The 15,142-nt window shown below is 55.3% G+C and overlaps 2 protein-coding genes across 3 annotated transcripts in view; both read right to left on the minus strand.

Annotated features, from left to right (window-relative positions):
- Positions 1–1,326, minus strand: part of AP2M1 (adaptor related protein complex 2 subunit mu 1) — a 28,379-nt gene extending 27,053 nt beyond the window's left edge. The window contains exon 1 of one of the 2 annotated variants that reach the window (XM_018074883.2): positions 1,314–1,326. The gene's annotated coding sequence lies outside the window, so the exon portion shown is untranslated. Of the gene's footprint in view, positions 1–357; positions 427–1,313 lie in introns of those variants that run through there. The other variant, XM_018074875.2, reaches the window with a different exon arrangement.
- Positions 1,327–1,974: 648 nt separating this feature from the next.
- On the minus strand, positions 1,975–14,803 carry DVL3 (dishevelled segment polarity protein 3). The gene is given in 16 exon segments (XM_029960789.1): positions 1,975–4,047; positions 4,050–4,307; positions 4,594–4,806; positions 5,431–5,598; positions 5,849–5,980; positions 6,726–6,875; positions 6,997–7,047; positions 7,407–7,474; positions 7,985–8,061; positions 8,259–8,398; positions 8,697–8,766; positions 9,163–9,256; positions 9,519–9,654; positions 10,214–10,320; positions 10,712–10,833; positions 14,260–14,803. Coding segments are annotated over 15 exon segments (1,875 nt in total). The 5' UTR covers positions 10,759–10,833; positions 14,260–14,803; the 3' UTR covers positions 1,975–3,883.
- Positions 14,804–15,142: the final 339 nt, after the last annotated feature.

Raw genomic sequence — 15,142 nt, forward strand, 5'->3', positions numbered from 1 at the left:
AAGGCATCTCCAATCCTCTCCCTGGAACATGGCCACTCTGCAGCCCAAAGAACACCAGGTATCTTTGTCACTAGATGTCAGTAAGATGGCATTTCCTACAGAAGAGGAGAGATGCCTCTCTTCTGACAGGAAAAATATGGAAGTAGACAGATTGGCAGCATCTCTTCAAATTTGAGATTGTCCCTCCAAGCAAAACTCACAGGAACACACGCAGTTTTTACTGCAGGAAAAAAAGACTAGCTACAGCTCTGACAGCATTCAAGCAAACGTTGCACAATCAGACACCACATGAGCCCATATACAGTTAGAAGCCTGCAATACCTAGACTTCTGAGCCACAGAAGCCATCCAGACTCACCTATCTGGGAAAGTTCCAGGCTCAGATTTTGGCAGCCTGAGGCTAAAACTTGATAGCAGCTTTGTCATACTAAAGCAAGTAGAAAACAGATCATGGACTCACACACCTTATGGAGAGAAGACTAGATCAAAACCCAGTCATTTCCCATTGGGGAGAGAGGTTAACTGCACTGGGCAATAAACACAGGCTGTGCTTCCTGCAGCTTTCCCAAATCCAAAAACCTAGCCCAGGGAAGAATGGAAACCCATCTAGGAGAGCTGTTGGATGGGAGCCTGCTTTAAGCCTCAGAACAAGCAAGCAGTTCAGCATCAGCGGCGCTGCGTTCTGCCTCAGCAGGTTTTCCAGGGAGGAAGCAAAGGGTGCAAGCCATGACCCAGCTAATTCACGTTTGGATCAGCAGTAAAGGCAAATAATTTTCGGTAAAGTTCCGGCCAGATCTGACTGAAAAAACCTTTGCTCAAGCTGACCTGACACATCGGTGCCGGGCTTCCTGTGCCACACACAGCCCGACTCCGTCCCCACCCTCACCCGGTGCAGTACCGCAGGACTGCCACACAGGTATTCCCGGCGGAGAGCTCATTAACAGAAGCAGTTAATAAGCCCCCTCAGCCCCAAGCAATGTGCGACAGTGGGGTCGCCCAGCACCCCCTCAGAGGGGGCTAAGGAAAAGCCCTCTCGGGGGAGCCCCGCTTCCCACCTTCCCTCCCGACTGCAGACTCGCTCCCGTCCCCACGGGTAGCCGGCGGAGACCTCGCCCTGCAGCCACCCTCCGCCCCGGGGAAGGCCGCGTGGACCCCCACCCTCGGCCAGCGCCCACGGAGCCGCCACCCGCGGCGGCTCGGCCACCGCCCGGCCGCTCGCGGCAGAGGGAGCCCGGCCGCAGGCAGCTGCCCGGCGAAGGGCCGGGGACCGCGCAGCCCTGCGCGAGAGCGGAGCGCGGCCCGGGGTCTCCTCACCTGCCGCCGCCGCTGCCGCCCCGCGCCCAAGATGGCGGCGCCGCCCCCCCTCGTCGCGCGCCCCCCCCGCGCACTGCAGAGCCGCCGCGCGCGCGCCCGCCGCGCCCCCCACCGCGCATGCGCCGCCGCGGGGGGGGCCGCGCGACGAGGACGGAAGGTCGTGTGAGCGGCGCAGGGCATGCCGGGAGTTGTAGTCCGGTCGCGGGGGAAGGACAGCATGGTGGCTGAGCTCAGCCAGGGGATGGGCAGAGGGAGCGCACGGGCAGGAAGCTGCGCCCCCCCATGCACAGGCCTGAGGTCGCCATGCCCTTCCACGGAGCTGGTAGCTCCGGTTGGCCCCGCACACAGGCATCCCCCCCTCCGCCCTCGCAGCGCTGCGCCCGCGGTGGAACCAGCCCCTGATTCTCCCTGCAGTGCTCCCGCTGGAAACGGGGAGCCCCGAGCGCCCGCGGGCAGGATCCGCTGCGCGGGGTGGGGGAAGTAGGAGGCCGGGCCCGGCGCCGGCTCAGACTGCAGCCGCCCTCGGCACCCCGGCAAGAGGCAGCTGGAACACCGGCACAGAGTGCCCTCATCCCGCCGGGATCTCGCTTTAGAGCAAAATGCAGGAGGGCCGAAGAGGCTGGGGGGGGGGAAAACAACGAACGACACAAGGCAGGAGTCCAATAAAACTATGTTTATAAATAAAAACAAGGAGATTGGTGTTGTTTTTATAAAACCCAGTGGGTAGGGCAGGGCGAGGGGTGAGCAGTGGCCAGGGAGGCTGCTGGGGACAGGCTGACTCCAGCGGGCAGAAGGGAAGGAGAGGCTTCAAGGAGTCAGGGAGATGAACGGATGGCGTGTAAGATCTGGCAGAGGGGCTGCAGGGGGAACGCAGACCCCCGAGGGAGCAAAATACATTTCATCTCCATCATATAAAAATCGCAAACACAAGAAAGACCAAAGGAGGCAAAGCTTGCCTGGTGAAAGCCACGGTGTGGCAGGAGGAGAGGGCGCCGAGGCGCCAGCACCAACAGCAGCAGGGTCGAGCATGTCCATACTGTACCGTGCTTGGGCCCTGGGCATGGGGAAGGGGCTGCCCCAGCCCGAGGCACATCTCTGAGTACCCAGAAGAGGAAAGAAGAAGGGCAGGGAATGCTGGAGCAAAGACTCAACTGTCCTGGTAGATCTGCGGGCACTGAGCCCAGAGGCCACAGTTCAGGCCACAGTCTCCCTTCCCAGAGAGCTTGTGTTGCCACCAGGCACCACTTACAGCCCAGAGGGAACAGGGCTTGTCCCTCCTGGCAGCCAGGCCAGCAGCACTCATGGCACTGGGCAGAGGGGGAGGCAGACTCAGGCCCTTCGTAGGGCAAATACAGGGGACCTCTACGTTTCCCCAAAGCATGAAAGCAAACCAGTTGTGCCCCTTCCTTGCCTTCTAAGTCCGCCCAGGCCCTTGAAGGTATCACATTGCTGAGCAGCAGCGCGACAGCAGGAGGGAGAAGGCCACAGCTGCCACCGCCAGCCCCAGGCATGGGACAGCCCCTACAAACGGGACAGGCAGCAGCACATTGCAGGCAGGACAAAGAGCAGGATGGAGGGAGCAGAGCTCTGCCCTTAAATGCCCCTAAAGTACCCAAGGGCAGGTGTAGGGCACTGAGTCACGTAAGAGACTGTGCACAGACACTCACCACCGCTCTGGGCTGGACACAGAGGTACAGCACCAGTCCTGAGCCTTATGGCCTGGGCAAGGAGAAGGAGGGTCCTGCCATGGCGTAATGTCAGGCTTGGACCTGGCCCAATATGTGGGCAAGAGAAGGGAAGCAAGAGGGAAGTGGCAGCATCTCTCCACTCCCTGGAGGCACTGAAGCCCTGGAACATTCATGCATTAGCCAAAAGGCAACTACAACGGGATTTAAAATACATATATAAGGCTGGTCCCTGCTCCCCTCTCAGGGCTGTGGGAAGGGCAGGGCATCTTCCGCGAGGGGGAGGAAAGAAGCCATCTTCAGCGCCATGCGTGCCCAGCGCCCCTGGAGCTCCGTGTCCTGCTGTCGGGCCACGCCACGCTCCAGCTCTCCCCCCCACGGGCGGCAGGCTCAGAGAAAGTCAAACACCCCGTAATTCTTTGCTGCTTGATAGAAGAAACACAAAAGGGTGAAAAGAAAGAAGAGATATTTAGGGCGGAAGGACCGAGGCAGCAGCGACACACGGGCAAGCAGCACAGGGCGCTGGGACGGATGCGGATTAATGGGGTTAGAGAGGATGGCAGAAGGGAATTACCATTGGCAATACACAAGTCTGGTGGCGGGATGGGCTGGCAGCACCCAGCAGGTCTGCCAGGCCTGTCCACCCCACTCGAGGAGGGATTAGAATCAAGGTTTAGTTCCATTTATTATTTTTTTCCCTTTTTTTTCTTTTCATTATCAAGACAAAAAAAAAAAAGAACAAAACAAAAAAGAAAAACAAAACAAAAAAACTCAACAAAACAAAATCAAAAAAAAAAGGGGCGAAGCCAGGGCTGGTCCTAGGAATCAAACGACAGGGACAGAGGGGGGGAAGGAGGGGCAGCAGACAGACAGGGGATGGGCGCTTCACATTACATCCACAAAGAACTCACTGGGGTTGCCCATGGCCATTCGGAAGGACTGTCTACTGGCTGTCAGTTCGGGGGGCACAGAGGCCAGGTCACGGCCCGGCGGTGCCCCGGGGGGCCCCATGGCTGAAGGCGGTGGAGGCATCAGCAACATGGGGGGCTGAAGAGAGGGGGGAGGCCGGGCGGCCCGTAGGACTGCTGGCTGTGGTGGCTGCGGATGCTGTGAGCCAGGGAGTGCTGGCTGCGCTGGCTGTGCTGGCTGGCCGGCACCGAGCGCTCGCTGGCCGCGCGCTCACGCCTCATGCTGCTCCTCGTGGTGTGGTCTGACTCGCTCCCGCTGCCACCTGACTTCGACTCCCCGGTCTTCTCTCTCTCCTTCCTCCTCTCGCTGCCACTGCGATTGGAACCACTGCTCCGGCTCCCTGCAAAGTGCACGAGACAAGGTTAGGTGGCAGCTCAGACAAGTCAGGAAGAGCGGATGCTCCTCTGGCCAAGAGAGAACTACAGCACGCTCCAGCACAGCCATCTGCCAGCACAGTCTGTGCTCTCAGTCTCTTTTCAACTCCAAGTCCCACAACCCTTCTGAGATGGCTTTTACCCTGGCTCCCCTCACATAGGACCTCACTTAAGCAGCCTTTTCCTGCTGCTTCCCAGTACTGAACAGGGCACCTGCCCACCCTCAGGTATATTTTAGTCATTTTTACTCACCTTCACTGTGCTGGCTGCCTGCACTGCCCCCTCCGTAGCTGTAGCCTGGGTCAGGGAAGCCGGGATGGGGGTTGTACGGATGAGGCGGTGGATACTGATATGGGAAAGCCATAGGCCAGGGTGCGGCTCCTGGATGGGGGAGCGGAGCCAAAGTGTCCTGATCGGAGGCACCGCTGGAGCCATCATGATCGTGAAGAGACAGATTAGCCATGTCTGCAAGAAAGCAGAGAACAGGGGTTAATCCAAGCAGAAAGACAACCACGTGTGATGAAGCAGCTCCCCATCCAGTCTTTGCTGATGGACAAGGACAGGATATGCAAAGAGACACAAGAAGTTGGCACTCTCCTTGCTAGTCAGTGCCACCATTTGTGCTTCCTGGCTGGACAACAGCCAGGCTGCCTGAGTCCAAGCTGCCACTCTAATACAGGGACCAGCTTGGTGGGAAAGAACCACACCAGAGCTACAGGCTCTCACCCTGCCAATTCCTCTCCCCATCCCTCTTTTTTGAGTAGAACCCAGTTGCCTGAGCACCAACCCCTTGCCAGCACTGGAAGTTCAGAGCCTGGAGACAGTCAGTAAAGACTAAGACTCTGCTAGGGCTGCCCAGGAGCAAAGATCACACAGTAGGTGACACTGTCAATGCTGCTTCCAACTTCACTACCCCAGCAGCATGACAAAGGAGCTGGGATATTTTTTATTGCTCTCTTAACAAGGTCTGTAGAACAAGGGTCCCAGCCTGATGCCAATGGCTGTAGTTGTGTCCCCACAGTGTCATCAGGGCTCTGCAGGACCTCTAACCCTCCATCCTCTCCCTCCCACCCATGCCAAGGGCCATACTTCCACAGAGGTCCCCGAAGATGTAATAGCACTGCTCTGAGAAGGTGATCTTGTTCACGGTGTGTCGGATGTAGCCAGCCTTCAGCAGATTGCTGGCATATTTGCGGGATTCACGGCGGTCTGTAAAGCCCTCCACATGGTGATAGAGCCAATCCACCACATCTGAACCTGCCACCAAACATAGAGTTAGATACGGCAAAAGAGTGAAAGACAGTGGCTCTTGAGGCAGTGAGCCACACTAGAGCCAAGAAAAACTGGGCCAAAGGTGAAAAGGGGCCACACAGCCAAGAGTCCAATATGTAACTCTGGCTTGGTCAACAGTTTATGGTGACAGAGATGCTCCCTTGGACATCTGCTTGGAAAACAGGCCACCCAGTCCCCAGTCCCTGCCTCTGCTGTAGGCAGCACAGTCTCTTACCAATGAAGGCGTTGGGGATGGTGATCTTCAGCCACATGCGGTCACGCACCTCGAGGCCTGACTCTGGTGAGGCCATGGCTTTGACAATGGTGGCCATGTCACTGTGGATGGACAGGTGAAAGTCATCGAGGCCTGTGGTGTGGATGAAGGAAGGGAGGCAGAGGTGAGAGAGGACAGAAAAGACAAAGGAGACACATGGAAGCATCACACACGGGAGGAATGGGCCAGGGAACAATACATCGCAGACAGCCTTGGGGCACATGCTGTGTAAGCCCCCTTCCCATGTTATCTGTCACGTCAGCCATTTCCTCTTGGGAAAAACCCAGGCAAGAGTCACAAACTTACAACAAACTCCTGGCTTTTTGCCTCACCTGAGCTTTCCAGACCCTTGCTTCAGGGCTCTCTATACCAGAATTATCCAAAACCTCCAGAAAGCAACCAAAAGTGCCCTGTGCTCAGCAAGACCCTGCCCCACTGCAAGGCTCTTTGCTCCCAGCTGCCTCCTCCATCCTGCCCTATCTGCTGTTTGGGAGGGCAATTGCTCCAGGGACATGCTGAATCCCTCTGGCCCCGCATTCTCAAACGCTAACCCTGACTGGTCTGAGCCTTTCCTCTGCATCTGCCACAGCTCCTAATTGCACCCAGGCTCCTCTACTCTCCTCACATAGAAAGCTGAAAAACATGGCATTATTTCACCCAGGCAGAACTTCCACTGATCCAAGTGCCAGTCTGTCAAGAGCTGTCTCCTTCTCAGTCCCTTGGCAGGGCAGACTTTGCCCACCCCAGCTATCCCCAGGCAGATGTATTGCTCCCTTCACAGCACAGTGAAGGTGAAGAGGCTGTGCAGTGGGCAGAGCACGGAGGCACAAGGACTTACGTTCGGTCTCTGGGATGGAGCTGGTGATGGAGGAGCTGGTGGAAGTGATTGTGCTCATGGATGGACTCATACCGTACGCTGGGTAGGTGCCAGTCATCGCTGCCGTGTGAGACACCCAGGCTGCCGGGTCGATGGGCCGGATGGGCTCACCTACCAAAAAGAAAGAGTCAGTTAGTAGCTGGAAAAAATGATCACATCATCAAAACAACCTCTGGGGAGGGACAGGGACTCAGCACAGCCCATTCCATCCCCAGTATCTGCCGGGACTCACCCGGATCGGAGCATGGAGAGTCTGGCCCAGCCCAGATCCGCTGGGGAGCAACTGGGAGAGAAAGAAGAGAGGGAGGGTCAGCAGGAGAGGTGCAGAGGGAGAGATCCCCCTATGGCTCAAGGGGGGGTTTCTCTTTCCTCTGGCGCCCCGAGCAAGTGACCCCCCTGCCCCAGTGAAACGCGTCCCCAGCGTGATGTGGGAAGGAGGGCTGGGCTTATGGGCATTTTGGTCTGGGAATAGGACATAGCAGCCTCCTAAAAGGAGAGCTGCACCCCATCAAACCCCAATTCAGTGCCACGTGGAGTCAAACACACAGGGGAAGAACAAGACAACATCCAAGTAAGTGCTTAAGGCAGGGCTCTCACATGAGCTGGGCACCAGCGTTAAGGGTGGGTCAGCTATCCACTTACTCCTGGGTAACGAGAAGCAGCCCCGTGGGCTGGGGTCCCAGCACTTAGCCACCGTCAGGGTGATGGGCCTGCAACAAAAAGGTGAGAGTTAGAACCAGAGCCTGGTGACACAAACCCCTGCATGACGGATGGATCCTGTGGGCTGGCTCTCTCCTGGGAGACAGGGAGAAGCCGGCAGTAAAGTGTCCTTGTTCCAATCCAGCTATAGGTTTCCTTGGTGACATGAACAAAATGACATGACCCTGGCTGAGGGTTGCTGATGACCCAAATAGAACAGAGAATCAAAGAACAGTTTGTGTTGGAAAGGACCTTTAAATGTCATCTATTCCAACTGCCCTGCAATGAGCAGGGACCTGACATCCCCACAAAGAAAGGGGCACAGCTCCCAACTCCCTGCCATTCTGTTGGCCGCAATTCTTGCTTTGGGCATGAAAACCCAAGAATCAAAGCAACACCAAAAACCTCAGTTCTGAGCTTCTGCAGAGCCACTGGCAGAGGTGGCTGAAGACATGACTCACACACCCCAAGCACACACTGTACAGCAGTCCCTGGAGGTAAGGAACAACCCAAGAACTTACCCTGGCTTGTGCACAATCTCCCTCAGCACCCGCACAGCATCATCGTTGCTCATGTTCTCAAAGTTGATGTCATTTACCTGCAAACGACACAAAGAAGTGAGTCTCAGAGATGTGACCAGAGGCTGAGCTCCCCACTCAGCTCAGCAGTGACTCAGCTTCCCTCTTCCAAGCACAGCTTCCTGGATTTAGCCTGCCAAAATTTGCAGGGAGGCTTCTGGGTCTTTTCTTTCTGCTTTCCCAGGCCCAAAGATGGAGATATGTGGGTGTGAAGTACCTGCAAGAGCATGTCCCCCGGCTCAATCCTGCCATCAGCTGCCACAGCGCCACCCTTCATGATAGAGCCAATGTAAATGCCTCCATCGCCACGCTCATTGCTCTGTCCCACAATAGAAATGCCCAGAAAGTTGTATTTCTCTGCGGGGATGGAAAGAGAAAGCAGTAAGACACCACAAAGCAGCAGGTACAACTAGACCTAACCTCAGACAAACCACGTACTAACTAACTATGGTGGCTTGCACCCCTGTCCCAGAGAGATGTCCTGGGACACGGAGAAACTCTTGAGAGACCAGTGCTTAAAGACAAGCCACTTTTCTACAGAATTCATCTCTTCACTCCTCCCCCATGTGTTCTCTTTGCCCCCTCCCCAGTTCCCTCTCCACCACCCAATCCCACTCTGGAAGGACTGTAGGCTCCATGCACACTTCCCACTCACCCATATTCAGCGTGACTGTGATGATGTTCAGGGACATGGTGGAGTCTGTTATGCTGCTGAAGGACGATGACTGCAACGTAAGTGAAACATGAGATGTCCTCCTGTGCCTCAGCAACTTTCCCAGCCCCAGTTTCCCCCACTTGTCTTTCCTCTCTGCCACTCCCTGTGGCACCACAGCCCCCACCCACAACTCCACTCTTATGCTGGGAGTTTTGCAGAGCCAGAGAACATCAGCCATGGTCCTTGTGACCTCTCCACAGCCAGGACAAGGCCTGTGCTCCCAACTCTTGAGGCTACATTGGCCCAGAAAATGTTTACAGCACTTTATGAAGTCTCAGCACTTGGACACCAACTGTCACAAGCTGTGACCACAACAAACACAGCTGAATCCCTGAGAGGGATCCACCAGGCAGCCCACCTTGCCCTGCACTGCCCTCCCCAGGATCCCCGGTCCCTCCCTGCATACCCGCTCGATGCGTGGAGCCTTCTGTTTCCGCCGGCGCCGCTTGTGCCTCCTCATGAGACGGGAAGCACTGCTTTGCTCTGTTGAACTGCTAAACCTGCAAGCAAAAGCAAGAGTCAGCTCTCTTGCTGCCAGGGTGGTGACTCTGGCAGCAAGAGAGCCATGGAAATAGCACAAGGAATGGAGGACTGCAAGGCAGAGGGGAGAACATGCACACGGGGGACAGACAATAGTAGAGATGGCTGCTGGGTGAGACAGAGGCAGGTCTGAGCCCAGGACTACTGTGCCCTGCAATGGCATCTCTCTGCGCTGGGAGGAAGGGGGAAGTTAGCGTTTCTCCAGGACCTAAGCTCTCCTACCTGCTGGTGGAGTCATCTTCATCTGAATCGAAGAAGCTGGTGGTCTCCAGCTCACTGCTCATGAGTGTGGAGGAGCTCTCGTACCCACCCAGGTCTCGGCGCCGCTCTCCCTTCACGGTCCCATTCACCCTGGGTGCTATGAAAAGACAAGACTCAGTGTGCTTGACACAACCCCTTCCCCTATGCAGGGCTCATGGCAGCCTTCTCAGAACAAATCTTGCTATCAGACAATCCCAGCTAGTGCCATACAGCTCCTAGTCTATCCTGGGATCAGATCCATCTTCTGTGGGATACTTTTATCGCTATCAGATGGGGAGGAGGCTGATGGGCCATTAGGAACAATGCTGCCAAACTTGTGGAAGACTTGCATTTGTTTCCTTGGTAAAGCAAGAAGCAGCATGGAGTGGCCAGGCTACAGCACACTATGCTTTTCAACTACAAAGGACTGAGGCACTACTGTCTCTGCTTGAGGCTTCTACAGGAGACATCTCCTTTGACCCCAAAGTTCTGATGCAACATAGGTGTTAGCTCCTGCCTCCAATGTGAGGCTACAGCTCTTCTAAGGGCCATACAACAGCCCTTCTAAGATGGTAGGGTTCTGCAAAGCAGAGAAAGCTGCCCCAAGTCTGGAGCTGGTGCCCGCACCATGCCCCAGCCATGCCCTGCAGAGCTCTTGCCACGTTACCAACACTCACCATGCTCAGGCCCATCTGTCCGACGAGGTCGTTCCCTTTGCGAGGACACCACTGAGTCTGTTTCTGTCTCATTGTCCAAGTTTTCCCGACTCCCCCCGGTGTTAGGGCTGTAATGAGTTAAAAGGAACAAATATGCTCAACAGGGAACAACTTGAGCAGGCTCTCTCGACACCTCTGTGCTGGCCAGCACAAGCTTCCAGCCATCACCTGTCTCCTTCCTGAGGGATAGGAACAACCACAGCACATCTGTGAGTGCAGGGCAAAGGACTGGGTATACTGTGCCAGCTCTTTGCCAGCTTCCCTGCACTATTTTTGGCATGTCCTTGCTTGTTGAATAATGCAGCTCCACTTTGAATCTGCTCCCAGCCTCATCCTCCTCCCCCCTTGCTGGCTGTAATCCCTGACAATTTGGGTAGGAGTATCCCAGCCCCTGCTCAGGATTACAGCAAACCCACTATATGTCCCTTGCAAACTAGGGCAGATGTCCAGGTAACTTACTGGAAAGAGGGGGGCCTGGAGTCTCCAATTCCTCCTGTGCGCTCCATGGAAGGTGGCAGCTCTGTCTGGTTATCGGCACAGACCGAGCCAGCATCTGAGTGGGAACCCTCTGCAGACACCAGCTGGAGGGATGAGACAGAGAAGGAAATGGCTGCAGCTCTGGGAAAACATGTACAACAGTGGCCAAAGGAGCTGGCCAAAAGCCTGCCTGGATCTCATCTCTGATGGCAGACAACAGCAGATGCCCAGGAGCGGGTATGGAACAGGCCAAGCATGTAGCAACATTCCCTCTCGATGCCTTCCCAGACACCGGCTATTTGTGGCTCAGGAATTCCTGACCCAGCAGTGAAGCCCAGGTGGCTGACAGCCCTGCTTGGACACTGACATCACCTGCATGCCCACACCACACACTCAGGTAACCTTTAGCGCACATCCTGTAGCAGGGAGTGGATTCCCCCAGTTCTTCTCACATTGGAAGAGGCAGCTACCAGTCATTCCTTTCCTCAGTTTTAGCAGCCTCTATACCCCTGCCTTCAAGCTGTGGGACCAGCAGGACCTTCACCTCCCCAGTCCTCAGATGCTGCAGATAACAGAGCTCAGGGCTGAGGCTGGCTTTGAAATAGATTCCTGAAACAGGATCTTTTTCTGACTTCCATACAAACTTTGCCCAGCTTATTGGCTTGGGCACAATCTTCACCCAACCTCTGGGGGGCTCAACAGTTTCCCCAGTGCAGAAATTCAAGAAAGGGTCAAACCCCAGGAACTCTATACCAGCCATGCTTGTGGGGCAGTCCAGGCACACCCACATGACTCTGTCTCTGTAATAAACCACCAATTTCAGGGCTCAGGGAATGAAGTGGAGCTTCCACAGGCTTGCCAGTGGAATGAAACTGAGGATAGCCCAAACGAGCAATTTCCCAATATTACTCCCTATCCAGGTTTGCACTCCCCCCTTCTTTCAAGTTGTAATGAACAGGACTAATCATAATAGGGCTGGCCAAGAGGACAATAAAAAGCCTCTTCCTTGAAAGACGCATTCAGGAACCCCCAGAGCAGAGGTGACAGGGCCCAGAAAAAATCTAAGGTGAAGGATGCCCCACTGTGGGTCAGGACAGAAGGATCATGAAACATGGGCTGGAAAGGAGATGACAGCTGCTGCCCAAACCATAATGCCCAGTGTCAATGCAGAGGCAGCACTGCTGCTTGCTGGAGAGGGAACCACATCTGCATGGAGCCAAGAGCAGATGTCAACTTGGGTGCAGGAGGCACAGCCCATTTACACAGGTCTTCAGTGCTTCCCAGCATCACTGATGAAAGAGCTGTGCCCTGCCCACCTTCAAGAACTGGGGAAACCCTGATAAGAGGTTGATAATTCATAAATAATCATTAGGGCAGGGGGAGAGAGATCTACTGCCAGAGAGGCACTGGGAATCGAGACAGGGATGTAGCTGGGACAAGGAAGACAAAGCAGCCCTGAAAAAGCCACAGCCAGGGCAGCAGACAGAGCAGAGTACAGCCCGGGGTGTGAAAAGCTGCAGAGCCCGTCACACAAGCCCCAGGACAAGCCCAACAGTTCCTGATCTCGCAATTGTCTAACCAGCTCTTGTCTCACACTGGCTCAGCACCCTCCCTCCAACAAGCCCCAGGCACATGCCTGGCTTTGCTCCTGGCACCTTCCCAGTGACGTGTCTTCCCAGGACACGTCCCACTCCCTAAGGGCCACATCCCTGCTCTGGCAGCCACTGCCCGGGAGCATATGGGAGAAGATATATTGGCAGTGGCCAGCATTGCCTAGGGAAAAGTCATATAACACTTTATGCTTGAAAATCTCAATGCAAGATCAGGCAAATAGATCTGGACAGAGGGAACTAGTCACAGGCATCTGTCAAACAGCAGTAAGGAGAGTAGAGGGGGTGTTCCCAAGTTGGGGGAAGACTGATACTGTCTTCCTCTAATGCTCCCAAGGCTGGGATTTCCTCCAGGGAAGGTTTTGATCACCACCCTGCACTTTTCCTCCCTCTTATACTGTCAGGAAATACTCACTTGGATTCAAGCCCCCGTCTTTCCTGGTCACTAAAATTAGTACTGCGTTCCTAAAATAGCCTCATCTCAGCCTGTCTGTCAGAAGCAGCAAAGCAAGTGCTGCCCCCCAGGCCCCAAACCACCCATGGACAAGGAGACTCTCAGTAGAAATAGAAAAAGGGATCATCAGCTGTGCATAAAGGTCTCTGGGACTGCCATCACCCCTTTGTGCACAAGAGCCAGTCTGGGCACAAGTTCCCTGCAAGAATCCAGCCCAGCAGAGCAGCAGCATGGTGGTCACACCAGACAGACCCACACCAGATCCATGTCAGTCACACTGAGCAACCACAGAGACCCTACAAGGAAAGCCAGCAGCTGCATGGATGCATGGAGGACAAGGAAAAGCACACCAGGTAAAAAAAGAGCAATGGAAAGGGTTCAGAGACTGTGGGACTCCCCATAGGGCAGGTAAAAGCAAAAGGCAGCTGGAAAGGGTGGGGTGGGGAGGCATCTCGGTGCAGATGCAGCAGCAGCAGGATGAATGCAGAGGGATGGATGGCGGCCAAGAGCCGGACACAGGCTGTTTTCCGAAGGGCCTGGATAACCGCTAGAGGGAGGACAGCCGGCATCGGGCCCCGGCTCTTTGTGTGGGAGCCCAGCACACCCTTTCCTCCTGGTGCAAGGCACAGGCAGGAGCCCACCCTGCACTCCCCTGCCTGGAATCCAGCAGCAGCCAGGCCGGCAGTGGACACCTGCCTGCCCCTGTCACCCCCTCCTCACAGCCCCCCAGCTGAGGCCTCGCTGTTTGGGGCAGGGATAGAAGAAGAATTAGGTCTGACCTAGCCTGATTTGCTGAGGGGCTATTTGGAGGCCTCTGGAAGAAGGTACTTGGGTCTTGGCTCTGCTCTTGGTGTAGATCTACACATCCCCACCAGCACAAATTGCAGCTCAGCAGAGGAAAAACGGGATGATGGGCTGTGGAGACTGAATGTCCTCTCCCCCCACTAACAGAGGGTCCCCTAGGGGCTGAGGGACGCATGCAGGCAGGGGACAGAGCATGTGCATGGCATGGCACAGAGGGAAAAGCTTGTCCTGCAGCTGCCCAGGCAGTACCTTTAGTCTTCAGGGCAGTCAAATCCAGTCCGCTTCACCAGCACTAAAGTCACTTAAGCCCTTTGCACCAGTCACTGGAGCGGGACTTTCCTTGGAAAGCCGACCCTGCCATAGGGGCACACGGGTTATGCTGTGGACAGGCCATGACCACAACCTCTGCTAGGCATCAGTTATCGTGAGCTCTCCAACAGAGGCATCCCACATCTTCCCTGGCACAGGGGACCCAGCACCACAGAGCCCCCTCTGCAGCTGAAGGCCTGGAGTGTGGGAATCCAGTTCATCAGCTGTGTTAGCAGTCAGCACACCAACAGTATGGAGCAGTCCCTGTGCCTTACTCGGCACTACACATCCAAATGGTGGTTTTCAGAGGGCAGACATGGGCAGAGAGATACCATAGCAAGGGGCTTGCTTACCCACGACACCACACGGCCGTTGAAGCAGGGAAGCTTGGCATTGTCATCCGAGATCTCTTCTTTCACCACCCTGCAGAGGGGAGAGGAGGCAGTCAGAGCTGGTCCAGGATTTCAGAGGAAAATGAGACTTACCCAGGTGGGTATCTGCACCCAACAACAGGCAGCCCAGGCTTGGGAATGGAGCAGAAGAGGATCAGCAACTCCTGCCCACTTCTAGGTCACAGGTTCCTATGCTCACAGCCATGACTGGCAGGCTGGAAAGAACCCTAGGGCAGAACAGGCTCTCTGTGTGCATCCAGCTGTTTCATCCCTCAATTCACAATTTAATCAGTAAAACCAAAATTCAGGTGCATACCATGGAATCGTTTAGGTTGGAAAAGACCTTGAAGATCATCCAGTCCAATCATTACCCCAGCACTACGAAGCTCACCACTAAACCATGTCCCCAAGTGCCACACCTACACATCTTTTAAATAACTTCAGGGACGGCGACTCCACCACTTCCCTGGGCAACTTGTTCGAATGCCTGACAATGCTTTCGGTGAAGAAACGTTTCCTAATATCAATCTAAATCTCCCCTGGCACAACGTCAAGCCATTTCCTCTTGTCCTGTCGCTTGTTACCTGGGAAAAGAGGCTGATCCCCACCTGGCTACTATCTCCTTTCAGGTAGTTGTAGAGAGCAATAAGGTCCCACCGAGCCTCCTTTTCTCCAGGCTGAGCCCCCTCAGTTGTTCCTCATTAGACTTGTGCTCCAGACCTGTCACCAGCTTCGTTGCCCTTTTCTGGACTCACTCCAGCCACTCATCTGTAGTGTATTGTAGTGAGGGGCCCAAAACTGAGCACAGGGTTAGAGGTGTGACCTCATCAGTGTGGAGTATAAG

Source organism: Manacus vitellinus, unplaced genomic scaffold (assembly GCF_001715985.3).
Source record: "Manacus vitellinus isolate BGI_N305 unplaced genomic scaffold, ASM171598v3 scaffold_29_pilon, whole genome shotgun sequence".
NCBI classification, from domain to species: domain Eukaryota; kingdom Metazoa; phylum Chordata; class Aves; order Passeriformes; family Pipridae; genus Manacus; species Manacus vitellinus.